Below are 23,996 nucleotides of genomic sequence, written 5' to 3' on the forward strand. Positions count from 1 at the left end.
GATGATCGTGAGCACATTTAGTATTTTTCACACCAGTCTGCATCAGGAAACAATAGTTGAAAGCTGTCTTCAAATCTGGCTTTCCCTTTATACCAAAGTAAGCTTGAATACAGCTAAACCCAACCAAAGCATATTCCTTTTTTGGAAATACATCCTTTTACCTGTGATTAAGGGAAGTTGTAGTGCTCAAGGGTAGTACAGCCCACAGGCAGCTAGAAGGGTGGCTGGTGGGCAGGGAAGGCAGTAGAAGCAGAGCTCTGCTGCGAATGCAGCAGGGGCTGGGGGCAGGCGGCTCTGGAGCTGGCCGCACTGCTGAATTTCTAGCTAATACCCGGTCGGGGCTTCTTGGACCTTCACAATGGTGCCACAGTTCCCTGTCACTATGGAAACTGTTTTTTGAAAAGGCACTAGTTTTAAAAAGTGAATTGAAACCGAAACTTGTGCTTTGTCTTCATCCCTGGCTCTGGTGTTCCTCTGGGAACAGGGGAAGGCTCCTGGAGGCTGGCCTGCCTCCTCAAAACCCAAACTCGGGTTCCTTTTTGTGAGAGAGCCACAGCTGAATCAGCAGCTGATCTTTCCACAGATATGGGCAGAAACCACGAGAGCTGTTAAGTCAGCAGGAAAGACCCCTCAAAATAGCTTGAGAGGAACCAAAACCAGTGTCAAAGTAACACAGCATGATCTGTCCCTCCTGCCATTATGTGGCCCACCAGGGACAGCCGCAGGGTATGCGATAAAATTGTGTCTGGCTCAGACAGGTTCATCTGAGAGTGTTAAACAACTTCAGGAGACGTTTCTTTAAATTGCTTTGTTCTCTATGGTTTTGCCAAAGCTTAGATATGGGAGCAAACACAACTGTGTGGTTATGGGAGAAACAGGAGAATGTCGTGGGCGGGCTCTCCCCTGTGTATGTGCTCGGCATACCTGACTGCTGAGCCCTTCACAATCTAATTCAAACCCATCAGCAATGAGGGTAACCAAAGGGTTTTTTTTTTCCCATGTGTGTGCTATAAAAAGCTCCTGTTGAAAATGGCTTTGTTTTGGAGCCTACAGTTCAGACTTAGCTGTGTTCATAACGCTCTGGATAGGTCATGCTTGGCTCCAGTGAGCCAGCCGTGAGGGAAAAAAAATGGCGTTTTAGGCCTCTCACTGCAAAAAGCACACAAGAGGCCTGCATGTGGGTTCTGGTCCCAGACTAGACCAGGTGGCACAGCACTCATTTTAATGGTCAGTATTTATGCATCACTGCCCAGCATTAAAGAACCACACCTGAATTTTGACACTAACACTGTCTCCTGGGTATGGCAAAGCACTTGCAACCTGTATTTTCAGCCCTGAAGGCATCACTGGAACCTAAAAGCGCTTTGCAAAGGCACAGTGAAGACAGGCATTTCTCTCCCTGCCACTCCTGCTCCTTTCCTTGATTTCATCATTGTGCCCATTTAACTCTCTGTGGGGCTCTGCTGAGTTAAAAAACTGAGGGCTAGAGAAGTCTGGGAGGGGAGCAGTGAGCAGCCTGAGGTGGAAAAAGGAGGGAGGGAGGTTTCTGAGCATACTTTGGCACTAGAGGAAATCCTCACTTAACTACCTTTCTGGGATGAGTTCAGGAAGCCCTGTGTAGGGTATACCCCACTCACAGCCCTTACAGACACCTGATTAGCAGGTGCCAGGCTCCAGGATGTGAATCAGAGTAATTAATTTCCATATACAATTGGCAGAAGGAAGTGAAGACTCCCTCAGGTAAGACCCAGAAAGCCAAGTAATTATAAAGAGCTGGAAAGACAAGGCACAGTGTTTCCTTCTCTCTCTGAAATTTCAGCACCCAAATCCCACTCCTTCATCTTGTCCTGAAACAATAAATTCGTGTTTAGGACAAAGAAGCGGAGGAACAGAAACATTACAGCATCATACAGTACCGACCCAGTAAAAACAGTAGAAGTAAGCAGCTGCGCTTGCTTTTTCCAACAAACTTAATGCTGCTCCGTTATGTGCATGGTGGATTGCTTGGACCTCTCAAGCCTTTTCATCATCCCTTCCCACTTGCTGTGTCAGCATCTCTCCATGCAGCCCACAGATCTGCCAAGAACCTGCAAGAAGCCTGGGCAGAACCGTGAGCAAGTCCACATGGGAAGGTGCTGTTGCAACGAGGTGCCTGCTCATGCAGAATTATGGTGTAGACCCTGCTCTGGAGCACAGGGATGATTCCCAGCCCAAATGTTAGAGGCTGCCCCTTGTCCAAGGCCAACACACTGCCTCCGGGGCAGGCAGGAACCTGTATGACATGATCAGGGACTGATGGAGAGGACAAAGTCAGTGGTGGAAAGGGTTTTCTGAGGCCTAGGTGCCCCCAGGAATCCTTGGACCAAAGGCATGAGCCAGCAGCTATCAGCCCATGTAAGGGAGCCTTCGCAGGCCCCTTCCGCTCGCATTTATTTTTGGTCTATTTTGCTTTCTCTCCCTTAGGGTTTTCTCTTTTCCTAGGCATGCTGTCAGGCCGTGGGCACTTTGCCAGCAGTGCAGTTCAGCACTGCTGGTCACACCATGAACAACCAGGGAACTTCTGCTCCCAGCATGGTTGTTCCAGTTTCCTCCAGCCAGAACTGCGTGGTGGCAGTTCTCAGTAAGCAAATGCAGACAGACATGCACCCATGCAGCTATGCGTGGTGATGCTCGTTGCTCATTCTAATCAGAAGCATGTTCGGAAAGGTGAAGTGAAGCAGGATCCATGTCCAGCTCCTCTCAGAAACTACCAGTGTGACAGCGTTTCAGGAAAGGAGAGTCTGGAGAGTAGCTTAGAATAGCTACTAGCATTTCCCTCTTACCTGGGATAGCACTTTTTTGTCTACAAGTGCCCTAGATGCTGCAATACACAAGCTTGGGAGGAGCTCCTTTTTCAGCCACTCTGCCCCTGTGCTTCACCTGTTTTAAGCTGCTAAGCTGGAAAGCATAACCTTGAATTTGGGCCAGCATTTCTTTACCATGAATACCTGTGATAGCAGCCTCAAAGACAATGATTTTCCCCTGCCACCCTTAGTGGTTTTTTTTTAAACATTTCAGTATGCTAGCAAGCCATTAGACTTCAAAGTACCTTAGTGTTTGTGGTTCCCACATTTGCACAGGAAGGACAAATGCTGCAAACAGAGGGCACGACTCTTCTGATGGGAAAGGGAGACGCTGGCACTGGTGCCAGTCCTTTCCACTCAGTGCACCGAAGCTTTACCACAGCTGCCAAGAGCGGAGAGTGAAGGCAAGGGGAGATTTTTGGTTAAGCATCAGTGCAGTAGCGCCAGGCTGGCACAACCAGGCTGCCGGGCTCCCAACCCACCCCACGCTCCTGGGGCATCAGGTAGAGGAAGGACAGCAAGCTCGCATTTACCTGCATAGAGGCTCTGTGCCAGGAGCATAGGGATGTGAGGTAATTCGATCATTATTGTTTGTTCTTGCAAGTATGGGAATATTTTAAGCTCATTTGGGACTTTTTTCAGCTCCTCCAGGGGTATAACTTAAAAATGTCCAAGCTTCAGACACTTGCCTGTGGGTGAAACAGAGGAACATCAGAAAGAAGATCAGAAGTAGGCAAAGCTGATGTTAACTGACCTCTTCGGAAAACAGTTTCAGGCCCTGAGACACATAAAAATCTGGTTATTGGTAGTTCCCTTCTTGGGGTGGCTGTCTCTGACTGCCTCATCAGCAGATTGCTTCTTAACAAGCACTTTTCATTTTAGGAAAGAATACAACAGTTATACCTTGCTCACTGGAGCATAGCCAATCTGTGTGATCTCAGCTGCCCTTTTGATTGCCCTATGCCTCACCTTCTGCAAGACTGAGATGGTTAAACCAGAATTTTTATTGAGACTATTGAAGATTTTTAGCTAAAGATGAAAAATTGTTTTAGAGAGGAAGATCTGGATGGTGCCGACAAATCCCTGTCCCTTTTACTAACCGGCAGTAGGAAGCAAGTAATTTAAAAATCCCTGTTTTGAGAGTTAGGCAGCGTTTAGGAACTCAAGTCTAAGACAGTTATTCAGAAAGCATGTTAGACTGCACTCCAAAGTCACAGTTATTGATCAAGTAAATAATGCGTCCTTGCAGTTATCATCTTCGGTATTTCTGCTAAGCACAGAGCTGTTAGCTTTCACCTAATCTTTCTTCCCTAGGGCAAAAAGAAATGCAAACAGAAGATAATGAAGATCAGTGTACCCTTCAGGAAAAGTCCAAAGTACTTCTCTGCACTATTATTAATCAGTACTGTCATATCAGATAAACAGTTTTAAATTTTCCTGTTTGGCACAGAGGAAGCTCTGTTTGTCCCAGAGTTCATGTAGCCTCTGAGACAGGGTCAGCAATTGGCCAAAGCATAATGAACAATAAATCCAGCATAAATAACTGAATCTGGATTTAGATCAAGAGGCGAATTACGAATGTTTGAGAAGCTTAAATAAGAGATTTGAAACTTATCTTCATTGCTAAAAATAGGTTTTAAAAACAATTTTAAAGCTTTTTTAGTTTTTAAAATTTCTAGATGGTTGATGTTCATTTGTTTTCCTGAGGTGGAAACAGTCAGAAGACGACAGTGGGGTTTTGCTGTGAAGTAAACGTGCTGAGATCAGCTCATATGTCTGTCCAGAACTGCTGACTTCAGGGTACACTGCTAAGTGCTTGCTTTTTATCTCATGATAACTCATGCGTGTTCATGCTGTTGCTGTGAAAAAATACAGCTCTTTTAGCAGTTAAGACTAACTTTGTAGTTACATGAGAGCACGGTATACTTTCCAGCAGGGACGGTGCACTAACACTAATGTTCTGGTTTGACTAATTAATGGGAACAAGGATTTGCTTCAACTTGAGCTGGAATTTTTATGTTTTTACTGCACTCAGTCATGGATGGCTGCTTTCTAGCAGGACCACATAAACTGGGCAGCAAGAGACCTTTCAGCTCAAGCCTCTCCTCCAATGCTGGATCTCGCAGTGCTGAAAAGTGGAATGGCAAAAGGATTAGGAAACTTTGAGCCCTGACAGACATGTATGCATGATCTCTTGCAAGTAGTCGTCTTATCGGGGAAACACTGGAAAGACTTACCCATTGCTGTCAGTAGCAGAGTCCATAATTGCTGCTGTGCAAGCAAACAGCACTGGGGCTGATAGATCTACCCAAGAGTCAGCTCTTCCTTTTGGATTAATATTCTGCCTCCTGTGACATTATCAGACAAGGAAATTATTAGAGAATATTGCACTTGTACAGATACTTCTGTTGCTGTGCCTCAGCAGAATGAGAGGCATAACTGGGAGCAGGGAGGGGGACAGACACTAAACTTGCACTTACGCTGTCTGGATTTAAGTTCAGCTCTGTCTCTCACCATCTGTCTCTTGCTGGGTGCATAAGTGACCTGTGCTGTGGTTTCTAAGCACTGCTGTAATAAATGTAGTATAGACTTTTACTTTCCAGTGTTTTGCTTACAAGAGTTTGCATTTCTGCATCAATATCATTAGTTTGATGAAGCTAGCTGAAATAACAATAGAAACACATGGTAAAACAGGTGTTCTTCAATTTCTTGACCCATGCCTAATAAAGCAGTTACAGGAGGTCTGATTTGCAGCCTATTCAAGTTAATGAAGGTCTGTACATTCACCGCCATGGGCTTCAGATCAAACCCGATGAAATTACTTACAAAAACAATTTGCAGGAAGGAAACAATGAAAAGCATAGTACTGGAGGATGCAAAAGAGAATAGTGGCAACAAAGCTTAATCACTCAGAACTGCTTAAAGGCTTTTAGTGAAATGATCAAAAGTGTTGATGTGATTATTGTGAATATGATGACAGGAAAATGAGATTTTGTATATAAAAATTATTAGATTAATTAGATTAGACCAAGACTTTTGAATAACTACATGTAATTGACTTTGTAGCAATAAACTGACCAAGAGGATGACCAACCTGTTGATAAGAATAAGACTGTAAGCAAAGATGTAAAGATAGGACAGTCTTGGTAAGGTACAGCCTGCAAGTACTAGTTCGACTGCTCTGGTCTCAGGCAGTGGCTTCAGAAAATAGAATATTTGTCAGCAGTATCAGTTAGCACTATTTTCCTTCCCAGCTCCTAGGGTTGCTCCATTTCTCCCCTTGCTCCTGCCTGCCCTCATGCCAGCACAAACCTTGGTACAGCCTTTCCATGAATCACACGGGGAAACTGAGCCCGCTTCCAACCATGCACACACAGAGACAAGTGAACATATTTTGCTAGGTTATTTTTTAACTCAAATTGCCACCCCTCGATCTGTCTCTGAGCATGGGCTTTCAGGATAGCACAAGGTGAGGAGAGAGAGGATGTCTGGGACAGGCATGGGGCAGGGGCTGGTGGGGCAGCCCTGAGGCACCAGCCAGCCATCAGCATTTCAAGCCAGCTTTTCCTCTGCTGAGGGGTCCACAAAGCTTTCATGTGATCTAAAGATCACCAGAAATACCCATTCTTGGGTTTCCATTTGTTTGTTTGTTTTAATGCAGTCAAATGGTGGTTCTACAGTAACCATTTGCTTAAAAAATTGTTTAACCTTGTAGGAAGTGATGGAGTGTTGATTACTCATTCACCAAAATTCAGGAGTCTGAATATAAATTCTCCTCACACTCCCATTCCTAGCATGTCATTATTCCAATTAGGAGAGTGTTTAAGATATTTAAATAATCTCCCATTCAGCTACACGTATGAGAAAATGCATTCACTGAGTACAATAATGCATTTCCTCTGAGATGGGAAAAGAGGGTTGTTGGAGACATTTTGAGAAACTGAAAAGCAAAGGCAGTCAGACAGATTGGGCATGAGAAAACATAAAGTCAAACAGCAAATGTGGAAAAGCCCTTCTGCCTTCACAGACAGTGGAGAACAAAGCTAACAAATCAATATGCATGAGATGAGGAACCACAGCACTCCACCAACTGGAGAAATATGTTGGTTTGGGTTGATTCTCTTTCAAACTGGCCAAGAAAACAGAACGTGAGTGGGCTGATGCTCTTCTGACTTCCACTGATGCAGATCAGAAGCAACAACGCTCAATCAACTCATTTCAGCCCTGGTGCACTAAAGTAAAACTTATTTAAGTGAAAGAAAGGTTCAGAGACAAAAGAATAGGTGCAAAACCTGGCAGTCAGCCCTTGCACTTGGTAAGAGCCATAATATTTTTGTGGCACTGACCTAAAAAACCACAAAGTCTCAGAAACAATTATTCACAGCACAGACGACAGGACATTTACTATACAGCCAAAAGATCAGCAGCAGAGGAGGTTTATGTTTAACCAAAGAGAGCAAAAAAGACATTTTTACAGTTGTTTATGTTTATTTGTTCTATAAATATTGAGACAGACTTCCTTTCTGACCAATCTGCGGATCAAATTAATTTGTTTTTCAGTTTCATTTTTGCAACTATAAGTTCAGGGGTGACTTAGGGTTGCAATACACAGCAACCACATCTGCTAAAAATAGACTGCAATAACGTAATACAAGAGTGTTTAACCATCACATTTCCCTATACTTTATTTCCTTGAAGTCCCTATGCTTAGGCAGATTTGTGTATTTGGGGGCATGTTAACCTGGTGGGGCTGTGAATTACCGTGTCCAGAGTAACATGGGGAAGGAGACAAGATGAAAATAGCATGTCTGAGGGGCATCCTGAGCCTCTGAACAGACACACGGCTGAACACTGCCCTGTCCCATAGGGATGGGTGGGGAAATGTTTTCCTTTGGGAAAGCTAGGATTTCAGCCTTTTCAGTGTTGCATGGCATTGATTTCAACTGCAAACAGTTATTAAAATAGCAGCCTCTAAAATCAAGACAGAAAAAAAAAGAAAAGGGTGTGATGGGAATCAGAACGATATGATTTTGATGGATTTTTTTCCTGCAAAGTCGCAAGCCTAGAAATAATTCTTACAAAGCAAAGAAAAAATTCTCCCCTTTCAAATAGTGGGTGGTGGCCATTTTTGTCCTTAAAATTTTCAGACCATCAAGTATAAAACAGCTCTGAAGAAGAGCTATTAATTCAGTGATGGTGGAAGTAACCTCATCTAAGCTCCTGAACCCGAGGCTCTGTTATTCAGGGCTTGGCCCACCTTGCTGGGCCTGGGGAGCTCCAAGCGAGGTCTGCGATGGGCGCCCCGCGCAGAGGGCAGCGCACCGGTGCCCCGGGAGCAGCTCAGCCAGCAGCCTGGGACCTTTCCAGCTGGGCTGGCAGTGGCAGAGCCAGTGTTTTGCCCACTCCCTGCTGCTGTCCTCCAGGTAACTGAGCTGAAGAGGTGGCCTGGCTGGGGCAGGAGAGCGGCCACTAAGCCAGGGTGTTGGGCCAAGAGGAACAGGACAGCTGCAAGAGGTGGGGATAGGGCTGGAGGAAGTCAAGGAAGGGCTAAAATAGTGAGCGTGGAGGTGGTTAATCTTGCACATGTGTCAAAGTAAACACAGGAGAGGCCAAAGAAGGGCCAGTTAATGAGACCTGCTGCCTCAGAAGCTACTTTCTGATATTGCAACCGGGAGCAGTTTCATGACTGGCAAGTGAAGGTCTGGGTGACATTATCCCACCTCATGATGCAATTTATACTGTTCTGATTGGCACGTTCTCTTTCTCAGACCAGGAAAAGAAGAGGCTTTCATAGGAAAAGCATAAAGGGTTTGGGTTTGTGCAAGGAAAGGCAACATTTTTAAGCTGGGAGGGCGCCAGCCAGTAGGGTGGGGACATAGCGGAGATCTCTGCCGTTAACGGTCTTCTCCCAGTTTTTTCCAGTGGTGCCTACCTAAAGTTACTTGTCCAAGTAACTTCCTCAGTAAAATCAACAGCAGTGCAGAAGGTAGCCTATTCTTCCTTGCTCTCTGACAGTCCCCATCTTTTTCATAATTGGGGGAGAGGCGGAAATTTCTTGGCTGATGGAGGGGAGGCCAACAGGGTGACATTGCCTGACAGCCTGACGTATGGCAGGACAAATACTGTGAGAAGGGGCAGGCTTTACAACTCCAGAAGTGAGCAATGCAGTATCTGTCATGATCCACCATGGCAGGGCTTTAGTTTTTTAGCTGCCTGTATTTAGAGTCCTAACTTTGTGCTTATGGCAGACATCTGGCATTCATGCAATACTCTGGGTGACCAGCTGAAGTCCTCTCTTCAGCCCCTCTTTCTTGGCACTTATCTCTCTCTTCAGCCCAGCTCTGGCCCTCGCTGCTCCAGTGATCCCACAGGACCTCAGAGCAGCTGCTGACAGGTAGATGGAGATCCCTCACACATGGGGAAAGTGTAGCCTTACCTAGATGTGACATATCTGATGTAATATCCCATTCCTCCTAGACAGCCCTTCATTCCTGTCTCTGTCTCCAGTGACTGTCGCCTAAGCCGTTCCTGCCATATCACTTCCTGCACGCAGGGGTATTTGCATGAGGTGTGTTTGTAAGACCACATTGTGTGATGTGTTTGTGCTCTGGATTAGTTTAATGGAACTGCAATATAACCTGCAAGACAGTTTCCCAGCTGGTAGATCATGTTTAAACAGCAGAAAACAAATACACTTTCTTATTGCTTCAGTCTTTTTACATCTGGTTGCTTAGCATTGTTCGTACTTCATGTCCACTTTGCAGTGCTTCAGCAAGATTGACAAACAAACTGGCCAAAAATCAATTTGACAGAGATCAGAAAAAACAAAACAAAACAAAACAACACACAAAACCAAACAAATGAGATATAACAGTCGCTGGTGGGATACACAGACATAGCAATTTGGCAGCTAGTCAAACTCCTCAGAGCCATCAGTTGTGCTCATTAAATGTCAGAGTTGTGAATTTGCTCCAGGCATTATCAGCAAAGGCTTGAATGTGGCCCAGCTTGCTTGCAGGTGATTTTCGCCCCCAAATTTCAGGTAAATAGGTGAATAAGAAGAGATGTCAGTAGTAATTCCATACCCCAGCTCTAGCTCCAGAACCAGATTTCTGTGCCACAAAGCCAGGCTGTAAACTTTTCCTTTTATTCCAAATAATGGTAAAACTTTTCCCTAAGTATTTACAGGTACTTCTCAAGCAAAGGCTCCCAAACCATAAATTTGAATTTAAATGCTGGTAAAACTGGTACCAAGTTTTTATTTTATAATGTTCATTTATACAGCAATGTAAGCATTTACGTAGACACATTTGCCTCAAATCTTTTCCCCTACACTGCAAAAGTGATAGGGCTTCTAAGTGGGTTTTGGTGAGTTTTTTTAACATGGAAGATACAGGAAGCAGCAAACTTTCAGTAAACACTCAAATTTGGAAGGAAGGATGCTGTTGTTACTGGGTTTTGTTTTTTTTAATATCACAGCAGCTCGTGTATTATATGACAGCTGCCAGGAGGTGACGTAAAATTGAAGACAACTAGAGTGAGGTAGAGAAAATCAAATTCCTTTAGAGGCTAGCAAAGAGCAACAGCTCCCTTTCCTGCCAGCACTGATGAGCAGTGCAGGAGAGGGCATGGCCAGCACCAGGGAGTGCCCTGGCCCTGCTAAGTTGCTCTGCTCTGCACATCAGGAGGTTCTCACTGCTTTAGGTTCAAAAAGCATAAATTAGAAGACCCAGTGGCTTGCTCTTTTATGTAGCCTTTGTGAAAATTTGGGGACAAGAGTTTACACCAAACAGACATCAGGAACGTCATCTTTTTTGAACCTGACAGGGGCCTCAACGATGATAGGATTTAAGCCAGGTATTATCCAGATAACTCTACAAAAATCAGTGAGGCCTCCCACTGACAAACTGGTTATCCAATGTGGCCTAGGTTGTGAAACACACTTGGCTAAGAGCTTTGCCTCCCCAAGGACCTTGGGATTTCACCTTTAATTTTGAACGCGTGGCTGTATAAACAAGCCATCACAATTTGTCTGCACTGCACTTGTCACAAAAACCATTCACATGGAAAGCACCTGGAGGTAAGCAGCAGGCAGAGGCCATTCTTGTAACACCCAAGCCTGGTGATTCCTCTGAGAGCAAGAGATCTCCTTACCTCACCACACTGGTGAAGAGCTGCCCAGCCTTATAGCCGGGGCCCTCAGCACCCTGCAGATCCATGTGTAGGACAGCCTTTGCCTGGGATCTTCATCTGTCTGGACATTTGGAAAAATGTTCAAGAGCCAAGTGTTTCCCTGTTTAAGAAAGAGATACTATTGCTTCTGGAGTGCAGTATTAGTGCTGCATTAGGTAAGAGTCACAATCAGCATGCTGACTAACACTGCCTGCTTATATCATATTTCAAAACATGCAAACAAACCTGTGGCCTTTGCTCCCAGCAGAAGTGTTGTGTGGATCTGAATGGAGACGGGGACACTGGCTGGCAGGAGGGGACCTGCAGACCAGCTAAATCAGGCACTACTGAACAAGTAAATTGGGAAGCTTCTGAAGAGTGAAAAGTCTATGTCAGATACTGCATTTCTCTAGCACTGGACCCAACATGGATCATGGTCCTTTGTTCCACTGATCAAAATGCAGCAACACCTTCAGGAGGAAGTGGCATTTATTAAGCGAATGCTGAGTAGTATTTGCAATGTACATGAGACATTATTTACCAGAGATATGAGGTATTATTTACCAGAAAGGAGGGTACTGATTCTCCACCTCTTGCATGCTAATTCTCAGGAAAGAGTTAAAATTGTAACTGCAACCTCAAAATCTGCACCTTGTTGTTGGGTCAGCAGTTTGCCTGATAAAGGAGCCCTGACCTCCTCACCTGTAGGGGAAAGTCCAAAGATTATCTTCAGAAGATTTCAGGGTTGTTTACCAAAAAGCAGAAGTGCAGAAACCCACATAGGGAGGCAGCCTGGGAATACAGGCCCAAAAAGATGTTGTAACATGGTGGAGGCCTCCGACTCCCAAGAAGAGAGTACAAGTCTCAACTCATAACTTTGCAATGCCCCTCAACCATCTGAAACCCCAATCAAAGGATGTCTCTTTTGAGCCACATGAACTGAATCTTGCTAAATCTACAATTCAGTGCCATAGCTGCACTGCTTCCTGCAATCCCTCTGATGCTGAAGAAAATGACTTGCCTATTATCTTTACTGTTAAAGCCTGGATTTCCTGTGCAGGGCAAGTCCTCATGTAAAAAAGCAGAGAAAATGCTTTAAAGAAGGAAGAGAATGTGCTCAGATTGTGAAGCAGCTGATCTAAAGGCAGCGGGACCCTTAGGGAACCCTGGGCCACAATAGTTGACATTTGAGGCAGGAAATGATGGTTTATTTAACTAACTGAACTGAAAACTGCCAGGGAATTTGTATAAGGGAAGCAGAATTAGTAAGAGCAGCATTTAGCGAAGACGGACATGAAGGCTAAAACTTCTATGATTGTGGGAAATACTAAGAGATATTTGACATCTGTAAGTGGAAGTGGCCTCTGCTTTGTAATTCATGTAAGAGACAGATCAGGTGGGCAAGGGATCCCCTGGAGGGTGTTCCTGCTTGCTCATCGACACAGCTTCTTGCTGTTTCTCCACAGTTTCCCTTCCAGCCACAGACCTGCCTTGAAGTTTCAGAGCTATAATAGTACAGTTCTGCAGCTAGGCTATTCTGCTCCCAAATATGCATGTTTTTTCAAATGCTTCAGTAAAAATACTTTTGAACACATTTGCTAGTTAAAACAGATCGTTCTGTTTAAATAATGGTGGTTTTTTTCAGAGGTTTTCTTCACTCTTCTTAGTAATATGCAGTAAACACTGGGATTTTTCATTTTCTGTGCTCGTGAACAATACCGAGGAGTTTGACTTTGCTAGAGGATCTGACTACAGACACCAAGCTGAGAGGAGAAGACCTCTCTAAGTCGGACAACTTTAGTAACAGCAATGGAAATGGAGAGAATGGAACAGCATAAAAGCATTCATTATTCATCAATTGATACCCAGGGGAAAAAAATCTGTGAGCAGTTTTTGGGATTCACAAACCAAATCTGACTTTGCCAGAGCCTGGCTGACCTCAAGGCAGAGGTCCCATAGGTGAAGGGCTTGATCTATGATTTCCTCCATCTCTGCCCAACAGGGACATTGTCCGTGGCCCAGGTTTCTCTCCTGTGTGTCCCTCCCCCTCCTCTCTCTAGCCCTGCTGAGGGCCACAGAGTCAGTGTTTCAGGACTGGAACCCATTGTCCCAGCTGCACTTGAGCCCATCTAACAGGGAAGATGGCAGGTAGCCATCCTTCTGCAGAGCAGTGACCTTAACCTCCTTCTCCAGCCCACTGGGAGAGCAGAGTTCAATGAACAACAGTTTGACTGCACTGCTGAAAGCCATGGCCTTGGGGGAACTAACTTGTTGTTGTTGTTGTTGTTGTTAGGTTTGCTTCCAGCTGAATGATTCCCGGTCAGCTTCATTGTGCAATTGTACAAATCCTGATGCCAGCACAAATATGGGGCGATGGAAAAGCCAGCGATGCAGGCAGAGCAGAGGTTTCCTCTCTCAGCAGCTGCGCTGGCTTAGGCCATCCACAAACACTTGTGAGATGCCTGCTCCAAAAAAGCCTGATGCAACCATGTTGAATGTAAAACCCTCTGAGATGATTATTCGGACCCTCCTGCAAATCTGCACAGATCCCAGCATGGGATTGCTTCTCCCTGTGCCGCACTCTGCTCAGCTGCGGCGTGCTGCATGCATTTAAAGTATTCACATGGCACTATCTGGCGGAGAGTGCTTCCAAGGGGAATGAGTCTATAACACCACATAACTTCCTGCTGAGCACCACCAAATCATCACAACCTTGGACAATCGATCAACTGATTTTCTGTTATTTATGTTGCCCTAAAGGCTACACTTCAAAACATGAAATGTATGGATTGGGAAAACTGACAACAATTCATTATGCTCAAGCTGTTTAATAATGCTGCACAGACCCTGTTTGAAAACCTTACTTTCAAGGGAGGAAATTTAACCAAATCCCGGACTAACTTCCTGCTCAGTTATGGTGAACAAAAAGTCTTCAAAGTATTTAGAATCCAATTTAAGCTAACAAGTCAAGGAAATAAGTGTTAAAACTCAAACTGCTGCTTGATGCTCTATAGTTCATCCAGTGGTAGAGACAGATTCTTGCCTACTATAAATGGGTATAAATCCACTTAAGCCATGTAAGAATGTTGATTTGTGCTTGCTACAAATCTGACCTTGATTTCAGTATTTCATGGTAAGTGCCAATCCTCTTTGCACTGCTCATTTATTGGAATGGAATTAGATTTACCAAGGTGTGTTCTGACAAAATTGATTGATTTTCCCTTAAATTTTTGTGCCAGGGATAAAATGGCAATCTGTTTCAATGGAGAACTGTTAATAAGATAGTTTTGGTAAGGAAAGTCAGAAGTGATAGTATAATTCATTACAATGCCACATGTTTTTTTTTCTCAAAGTTACATTAAATCAGTACAATATGCCTCAGAAATTAAAACCTCCTTCTAGGAAATCTGAAATAAATTTGGAGAATGGAGGTTGAAATAAGTTTAGCTAACAATCAACTGCATAAAATCTTAAGTATATGAAGCCAAATTATTTGCTGAGAGTGTAGTGGAATGAATATACCCTCACATTTACTTAACTGAACCTACATTGCTCCAAATGGCTTTATGTTCTTTATTTCCGAGCCTGCAATCCCTGCACTGAGGCTCAGCACACTGCACAAAGACAGATTTACCAGAAGATGATAATCAAGAACTTACTTTATTTTAAATAAAACACTCTCAAATGTTGACTATGCTAACTGCATGGTAAATACAGTTTATCACTGCAAAGAACCATGCTGAGAAAATTGCATGTGAGATTACACTACCACGAAGTGCTCAATATGGAGCTCATGTAGGAGGCAGCAGCCTGTTCACTAAATTCTGTTTCACATGGGTAACATCTTACACTGCTGTTTTCAGTCTGCGCTAGCTTTTGATTAGCTTCCTGATGATGATTGAAGTGTTAGTTTGCATCAAATTGTTTACAACCTGGCCACTAGGTAAAGACTTCTCCTCTAACGTGACGGTACACTCGTAGGGATTTGACATAGAAACATTAATCTTGGTATGAATGAGGTAGGAATGGCAATGTGCAAGTGTGAAATCATCAAGAAACAGCAAGAAGGGGCAAAAGAATGGCATGTGCAGCTTCTGAAGGCATCGGGGTCTGGAAAACCAAGGGCTGCCTCCTGGGTGGATCTCAGACCTATGTTGGAGGCAGTTTCTCTCCAGCCCTGACTCCTAGATCTATACTGGAGCTAGCTTGGCTCTAGCCATGTCTCCTAGGTGGACCCTGGACCTATGCTGCAGCTTTGACTCCAGCCCCATCTCCTGGGTGGACTGCAGACCTCCGTTGCAGCCTTGTTTCGAGCCTTGTCTCTGGTCCCATCTCCTGCAGTTACTCCTGGACAGCCCTTGGACCTGACTCATTAGCTGTTTGGGACCACTGATGGACCCTGTTATCAGTCCCCAGGTCCGCAGGCCTTGTTTAGGGACTGCACCCAGTGGGTGAAGGCACTGTCTGTGCTGGGTCACCCTCAGTGCCTGGCTTGCACCACAGAGTCCTGTCCAGGCAACATGGCCACGCACATTTCCTTTCCTCATACACATGAAAGAAGGAGTGAGAACAGTCTGTGAGCAAAAGAATGCGTGAAATCAGTTTAAAATAGAATAAACTTCCCCTTCTATGTGGTTTTGCACTGAACTTTGCTACATTAGCCAAACATAAGTGAAGGAGATACTCAGGATAACATGGATCTGATAGAGAGGTGCTGGATTTTTCGTGCCCTTGATTCTGGAGTTTGTTCCCTGATAACATGCAAAAGAGATTTGATTTGTTAATCTTGGAGGGTAGGGGGTACTTGATAATCTGGGCATGAGTTTCTTCAAGGCAGAGAGAGGATGAGATGAAGAGGTGCAATAGGTAGAGGAGCAGAGTTTCAAGAAACAGTTCATTTTCGGTTGCTTGAAATTGGCAGATCATGATATTGTTTTTATTTTCATGTGTAATATAGTAGAGATCTGTAATAACAGCTAGGAGCCTAACTTTCAGAAATGCCCTAGCCCCAAAAAACGAAGTAGATCTTCAAATCAGGCTCTCAGCACTGTTTGGGAAATAAATCCAAATATTTCTCTCAATGTTTGAAAAGAAGATGGTTTGGCTCCAGAGCAATATGAGAAAATGTACAATCCATTTGATCTGCTTCAGATGCCACAACCATCTGCAACTGCATGTGGCAAACACACATTTCTCAGCTTCGCAAGCACGTATGATTATGAAGAGCTTTGAATACTTTCAGTAAAATAGATAAACCTTTGGTCTGCTCTTTTTGTTGTTTAGTTATCTCTCGGCAGCATTCTGCGGAGAGATCTCCTCCTGGAAGGCTTGGGGTGGGGGGACAGGGGACAGACAGGACAGGGTGGGACACACACAGCATGCGGAGCCCTTCAGCGCAGAAGACATTGTGTACAGAAGCGCCCGAGAAGCGGCCAACGTGAGGAACAACGGCTGGCCCCAGGAGGGGGGGCCAGAACCGTGTCTGAAGGTGCGGTGGTGCGGCAGCTCCGCAGAGCGCAGCCACGGCGGCCCCGGGGCACGGCTGCCATCTGCCACCGGGCACCCACACCACGACAGGGCTGGGGCTGTCTGTCTGTCCATCCGTCCGTCCGTCCGTCCGTCCGTCCGTCCCCGCGCCTTCATTTCTGCGCTGCAGCTTTGCCATTTCGAGCGCTGCTCGAAGTACTTAGCTCTTATTTGTTTCTTTGCTTCCAGGTAGGAGGAGACACGTCCCGTCTCTGGCCACGTGAGCTGCATGCGGTGACACCACGCCACGTCCCCTGGGGATGCCACCGGCCCTGGGATGTGGGGACGGCGGGGGCGGCCTACACAAAGGAACCATGCAGCCAGCACGTACGCCTATAGCTCTGTATGTACATGCCTGCGCTCACAGCTGCCCAGTAGTGCTATAACTATTGCTTTATAGGCACCTGAAATACTGTTTTCTCAGAGTTTATATTCAGTGCAAATATTTGGTCTCTTTGTTGGGAGCTTGGATGAAATGCAGACGGGTTTCTTGCTTGCCAGTACCGAGTGATGGATCTGGTGGAAACAGCTTGCTGAACAGGGGCAGCTGTCTCTCAGGCCAGGTTTTCTTATCTGGGATGCTCTCCCCAGGGGCTCATGTTTCTGCAGCGATCTAAATCAGCCTAATGCCATCATGGAGGAAAGCTCTTATTGCTTTGCAGTCTGTCTTACCTGTGTTGTTTGCTTTCCTATTAACTCTGTAATATCTGGGCACTATGGCTGCTGTTCAGTGTTTAAATACTGGGTTTTCCATGTTTACTGTGATGGTGATTTTTTTCATTGCCATCTTTTTGGCAACTTTGGTGTCGTGGTTTAAAGCCGGCTGGCAGCCAAACACCATACAGATGCTCACTCGCTCACCTTCCCCCACCTGGGGATGGGAGAGAGAATTGGAGGGATAAAGGTGAAGAGACTAGTAGGTAGAGATAAAAACAGTTTAATAAATGAAATAAAATTTAAAAAATTAAAAAATAGAAATAATAGGAAGTACAAACAGGTAATGCACAAAGTGATTGCTCACCACCTGCTGACTGATACCCAGCCTGTTCCTGGCCAGCGATCCCAAAATACCAAGATCCTGCAATAGCAATCCCAGGGGTGGGAGAAAACCCTGCCTTTCCCAGCCACCCCTCCTTTACATACTGAGCATGATGTTACATGGTATGGAATATTTCACTGCCCAGTTTGGGTCCTGTGCTCTGGCTGTGCTCCCTCTCAGCTTCTTGTGCACCTGCACACAGACAGGACACGGGGAGTTGGAGAGTCCTTGATCTCTCAGCAACACCTGGAAACATCAATGTATTATCAGCGTTCTTCTCATAAAAATCCCATACTGAATCCAAAGCACAGCACCATCCTAGCTGCTAAGAAAAATTTACTCGATCCCAGCTGAAACCAGGACATTTGGAAAGGAGGTTATTCTTATAAAACAATCCTTTCTTTGCATCTTATTTTTATAATTCTTACAAATACACTGTTTCCTTAAATAGTTTGACCTACTGTCTATATATCCTTATACCACATATTATAGAGAGGGTTTTTGTCTATTTCCCATACACTTACCTTTTTGGATTTTTGATACATTTAAGCAACAAACACTTTCAAGATACTTTAGCTAACTAAACTATTGAATAGACTAAACAACTAAATTAAATGTTTGTTGGGTTTTTTTTTTTCCATTCTTAATCTTCTGTCTTCTCTGGCAAAGAAAACACTGCAAATACAACTATTCCACCAGCTGCTGTTACTCAGTATCATTGTCCTCACTTTCTGGCAGGCTTACTTTTTGTTCACGTGGGGTTTTTTTCAACAAGATGTTAGCATTTTCATCAGTGGTGTCCTGATTTGACAGGTGGTCCAAAGGGCCCAGTTCTTCACCCTTGTAGTACAGTTCTTCCATTGGCTTTAGGTTATACTGAACACTCACGGGCAGTTACAGAGTGCTACATGGCTGACTGCTTGGTGGGGTGCAACTGTAGTTGTTTGCACTTATCTCTGGAACGGAAAGTATCATAGCTGTTGTTTAAAGCATGACATTAAAAATTGTCCTGAAAAACCCAAGACACTTACCTGAAATCAATTTTAAAGACTAGAGAATTTTTGTTTCTTGTCATTTTACGTTTGTTTCTGTCCCCAGTGCACAGCAATATAAAACTGATATTTTGTGATTGCTCTGGATTTGAAATATATGCATTTTAGATGACTGATAATTTTCAATCATGTACAGAGGAATTCACATTCTCTGAGCTTAGTTTGTCTAGCTTGCATTCCTGAGTTAGGATGATGTACCCATTCCACGACCAGCTCAGCCATTAAACAATGAGAAATCAGTATCGGTGAGATTACATTGTCTAGAATAAATCATGTCAAACAAGCTCATTTCCAGCTCTGATTAGGTTACTGCTCCTGTGTATAGCAGAAAAGCCACAGGTGCCAGATACCTTGGTTTTAGAAAGACTTCTAACATGGTCTCACATGACCACCCATCTCACAAGCAAGTCTAGAAAAACATGAATGCATGAGTACACAACTGGACTCACAGAATATTTAGGAAGAGTAAGTTGTTAACTTGGCTGGATGCATCAGGCAGAGTTCTGCAGGAGTATCTCCTTAGCACTAATCTGATATTTTCATTGAATATATTTGGATGGCAGAAGAGACCACTTACTTACCAAACCCACTGTCTGTGAGGGGCAGGAAGGGTTGGAGCATAGGGCTAGGATCTCAATGAACTTGGCAAATTACAGTCAGGAGAAAGAATATGCTTCGAAGGACATGCATTCACACTCTGCAGAATTACCAACATCACAAATGCAGACTGTGGAATTCCTAGACTGATAGTATCACTGTGTAAACAGACTTGGTGGTTAGCGTGGATCACAAACCAAACAGGAGTCAGCCTCGCCACTACAAAAAAAAACAAATGGCACCAGGGGCTATATAAAAAGGAATATTGTTTCCCAGGCAAATGAAGATATTCTCTGTTATGCTTGGGGCTAGTAAACCTTCAGTTGGAGTATTGTATTCTGCTTCAGCTAGAACAGAGAATTAGAGGTTTTATGAGGAAACATTGGAGGAATTGAAGAGGTTTGTCCTAGAGAAAAGGGAGACCTGGTAGGGTGGCCCTAAATATGTGAACTGTATTTCTAAGAGAGAGGGCAATAAACTTCTCTCACCTGCTGAAAAAGATGAGTAGGCAAAAGAGATCTGGGTTAGATGTTAGAAACAATTTTTTCATGGTGCAGATAAAACAAGAAGAGAGATTACTATGGGGTACGACGGCCATGGTTTTGACTTTTCAAGTGCAGACTGGAGAAGTATCTGTCAGAAATTACCTAAATATAATCGATCCTGTTTTTTGGGTGGGCAAAAGGAGACAATGCCCATCCCTGTTTTTCTAATATTCCTTTTTGGAGCCAAAGGTCATAATGTAGACATCTGAGTTACATGTCTAAATTATACATTGTCAATACCAGCTGATTATCATCCCAAGACTCTTGCTTTCCATTTCTATTTAATATATCATTAGGAAAAAAAATCCCAGTGATCAATAATTCAAATCAGAAGCAGCTATAATGTAGGCTTGCACCATGCTATGCAAACTTGATCTATTCAAACCCGTGTTTTCCAAGTCCCAGGCTTCTTTTGAGCTCATACTGCCAGCTCTGCTAATGTCCAAACGGCTGATGGTCTAGATACTTGTCTGTTGGACATTAGGATGATTCCGTTCATTTAATAAAGGCCATATTGGAAGACCCATTTAACTTACTGCAGAAAGGATGCTGGACAAAAAGGGGAAAGGAAAACTCATGCAAATATTATTCAGAAAATGCTAAAACTCAGGCTCTGAACAGCCTTTGATATTTGACCTCTGCAGATGGCCTGTAATTAAGACTCTAATCCTTTAAACACTTAAACACACTTCACTTAAAGTTAACAGGATTAATCCCGTGCCTGAAGTGTGCATGGCTGGGGCAAAAAACTGTTATTGAGTACAGCTGATTAAAAACTTGCAAAAAAGACACTTTCTGGTAGAATATTGTCTCACATTTTCTAAGTGTTTTCTAAACAGTTCTAGTCCTAAGTAATTTCCTAATGTGAAGATATTTAATAAAACTTAACCAAGTTATTGCTTAAAAAGTTATACACAAAAAGCATAAATTGAGATGTACTTTTTTGGAGGCAGAAATTGAAGGTTCTCGGGAGCTGTGAGAAGTTATTTTTGTTTTCTGGAAGATGTAGGTTTATATTCACTGACTTTTACAATTTTTTCAAAGTAACTTTGAGATTAAACATGCACGGAATCAGACAGATCAGAGGAAGAAACATTTTCTATCTTGTTTTTTATTTAACAGAAATATCAGTTTGGCTTAAAAGCACAAGTGTTGTTTCCTCTTCTGTGCCTGACAGACTAGCTGTACTTGGGAATCCTGGCAAGCCTCATCTGGATCAGTTCATCACATTGTAAACGTGTGCAAAGATAAAGAAGAGTGAGCAGAGTTTGGGGAGAGATTTAAGATACAGATAGGACAGGGCTGTAGGCACACGCAGCACAGAAGTTCCCATGTGTAGTTACACATCTGCCAGAAAAAGAGACAGGACCACATCAAGGCATTGCGCTGACGTGTAACACGTGCCAGATGTGGGTTTCAGTGCCACGGGTGCAACCCAGGAATCCTGACACAGCCCAGCGTCGCTCGCTACTGCCCTATGAAATGCCTGCAGCAAACATTTACACAGTGCTATTATTTCTCTCGTTGGCCCTAACACAGATGCAAATCCCCTCTGCTGAAGCACATGCGATACCACAGTATTATCATATACAAGAAAAGGTGACGACTGTGGTTAAAGGTTTCCAAAGCGGCATGCAACAAACAACTGCAACGCCATCCCCTGGCCTGGTTGTAGCACCTCTTTTAGATGCAGGGAGGGGTTTTCTCCACTCATCTCTAGGATTGCAGTCAGCAGAATGAAGACTGCATTTAGCCAAGTACTCCTGCCAAGTCTAACGCGGACCAAAGTAAGCAACCATAAAAGCCAAAGAGCAACAATCATCACTCTCTCAATACTGTTGCTGTCATACAGGAATCTGAGTCATACTGAAAGGTCTCTCAAGGAAGGGCACAGTGGAGATACAAGAAATTCAGGACGGAGTAGGGAAATTCTGATTAAAGAAGCACCACAGGAGTGATGGGGTGGCAGATAAGAATACCAGAAAATGGCACCCTATCCTTCTTGACAGTACCACAGGGGGTAACAGAACGACAAAAGCGAGAGAAAAACTGGTGAACCACATACTGCCTGTGAAGAGAGACTGAGTAGAAAGTCTTAAAATGTAAAAATACTTAATTTAAAGAAAGTAATATTGTAAAGAGGGCGGAAACCAGAAGAGGTGATCTACGTCTGAGTCAGAAGTAAAAAGTCAGTGCAGTGTCTTATGGAGATGAGAACTGTAAGGGGAAGAAATATTATGTTCTTACAGGACAAGGGGTTAAATCAGAACCATGGCCCAAGAGAAAGCAGTGGCAGACCAGGAGGAGTGTCTGCCCTGCACAGAGCAATGCCACACAGAGATACCAAAGCAAGCATCACAGAAACAACTTCAGATACTCCTGTAGCTCAAGAACTACAAAAGCCCTGCCAGCTAACTGGTGCAACGCCTCACTCAAATAAATTGTCCTGTTCCTCCTGTTCATTAGGACCACTTTACACCGGGCTGCAATCGCTACACCCAGAACGGAATTTCAGATACAGAAAAAATAAAGTGAGGGCAGGGAAGAGGCAAAGGGAGACTGGAAAAGTCAGGAACCCAGAGGAACTGAAAGTGAAGAGTGGTTAAGTCATAGTCGTGTTAAAAAAGAGTTTATGTCAAAGTGGGATAAAGCGAAAAACAAGTAAGCCCAGGTTTCTATGCAGAGCAGTGTGGATTAGATAAATTTTTGTCAGATCGATCTGGGATAACTGTAAAAGAACTGACAACCGATGCAAGGGAAGAGTCTTCTGCCAGTTGGTATTCTTGCACAATTCCCCGGGTTGTCAAAGGACTTGGAAAAACACTTGAACGCACGCAGATCGCTGTTCGGCGGTCAGCATCGCTCCCGGGAGCCCCGTTCCTCAGGGCGGCCCGAACCGGGGCACCCCTCGAAGCCAGGCGCCGTTTTTCGAGCCTCGGTAAGCCGAGGGAGCCGGCCGCAGAAACGGCACACGCGTTCCACCCGCACACACACTGCTGCCCTGCCCCGGGCCGGCCGCGGGCCGCCGCGCCCCACGCAGCCCTTCCCCTTCACACCGCCGCGAGCCTCCGCGCCGCCGAAACGGCAAGAGCTGCTGTTTAAAAACAGATATATAAATAAGCAACGGGATTTATGCTGGTTTGTTGAGACGTCTCGGTGGCACGGCCATGGGGGGGGGGGGGGGGGGGGGACGGGGATGAGGCGTTTCTGTAGACGGAACGCAGGTGCGCGGCGGGCGGGGCGGGGCGGCCCCGGCGGCCCTTTATGAGGCCGCCGCCGGGGCCGCTGCTGTCCCGGGGCTCCCGGGGACGCGGTTCCTGCGTCGTAGGCGGCCGTCACAGAGGAAGTGACGCGCGGGCTGTGTGACGCCGGCGCGAGGCGAGGTGATGTAAGGGGGGACGCGGCGGCCGGAAGCCGAGCGGCGCGGGGGACGGGACGGGGCGGGCGGGCGCGGAGGGGAGCGGGGGGCAGCGGGGCGCCTGCCGCCTCACCCCCTTCCCCGAGCCGGCCATGGATTTCCGCAATATCCTCGTCATGGCCTCGGAGCAGCAGGGGCTGAACACGGTGCCGGTGAGCTCGGGGGCGGCCGGGACCGTGAGGGCCGGGATCGCGAGGCCGGGGCGCGGCGGCCGTTCGAGGCGGCGGGTCGGGGCCGTGCGGCGGCTGGCGGCCCCCCCCCCCCACACACACACTCCGTGAGGTCGGGGCGGCGGGCGGCCCGCCGGGGCCTGGGAGCCCACCCGCAGCGGCGGAGCCCGGCCGGGCCGCGGCGGGGGCTGGGGCTGGGGCTGGGGGGGCGGCGGTCTGCCGCGGGGCTGCTCCTGTCAACAGGTCTCGGCGCGGCGGGGTTCGGGGCTTGGGCCGGCCGGCCGTTGGGAGTACCGGGAGGCGGGGGCTGCGGTTAAAAATCGCAATAAGTCCTTTTGTTTGCTCTGAAAACAGAAGTCTGCCACGTCTCAAATGCGGGTCGGAGACAAAGAGTGACAAGTTTGGGGTGAGCGTGCGGCGTTGTCCAACACCTCTGTATTCACTGCCAAGGAACAGCCTGCAACGGCTGTCTGGGGCAGATTATAATGTGAAAGGCACTTGGGTTATCATGAATATTGTTATGAAGACAGTTTGTGTTTTGAGCAGTTTGCGTTTTGACTCAAGCTATCAGTTTTATGTTGATTCAGTATGAAATAACCCCCTTACTTGCCTGAATGAAGTCTGGCAGTAGGAA

General features: G+C 45.4%; 1 protein-coding gene across 2 annotated transcripts in view; it reads left to right on the forward strand.

Annotated features, from left to right (window-relative positions):
• Positions 1-23,996, forward strand: part of SPTY2D1 (SPT2 chromatin protein domain containing 1) — a 55,388-nt gene that overhangs the window by 11,381 nt on the left and 20,011 nt on the right. Inside the window, exon 2 of one of the 2 annotated variants that reach the window (XM_042784714.1) lies at positions 16,731-16,884. In XM_042784714.1, coding sequence (XP_042640648.1) covers positions 16,819-16,884 — 66 coding nt within the window. In that variant the 5' untranslated portion in view covers positions 16,731-16,818. Of the gene's footprint in view, positions 1-16,730; positions 16,885-23,236; positions 23,345-23,996 lie in introns of those variants that run through there. The other variant, XM_032984938.2, reaches the window with a different exon arrangement.

This window comes from Tyto alba, unplaced genomic scaffold (genome assembly GCF_018691265.1).
Source record: "Tyto alba isolate M040663 unplaced genomic scaffold, T.alba_DEE_v4.0 Super-Scaffold_8, whole genome shotgun sequence".
NCBI lineage: Eukaryota > Metazoa > Chordata > Aves > Strigiformes > Tytonidae > Tyto > Tyto alba.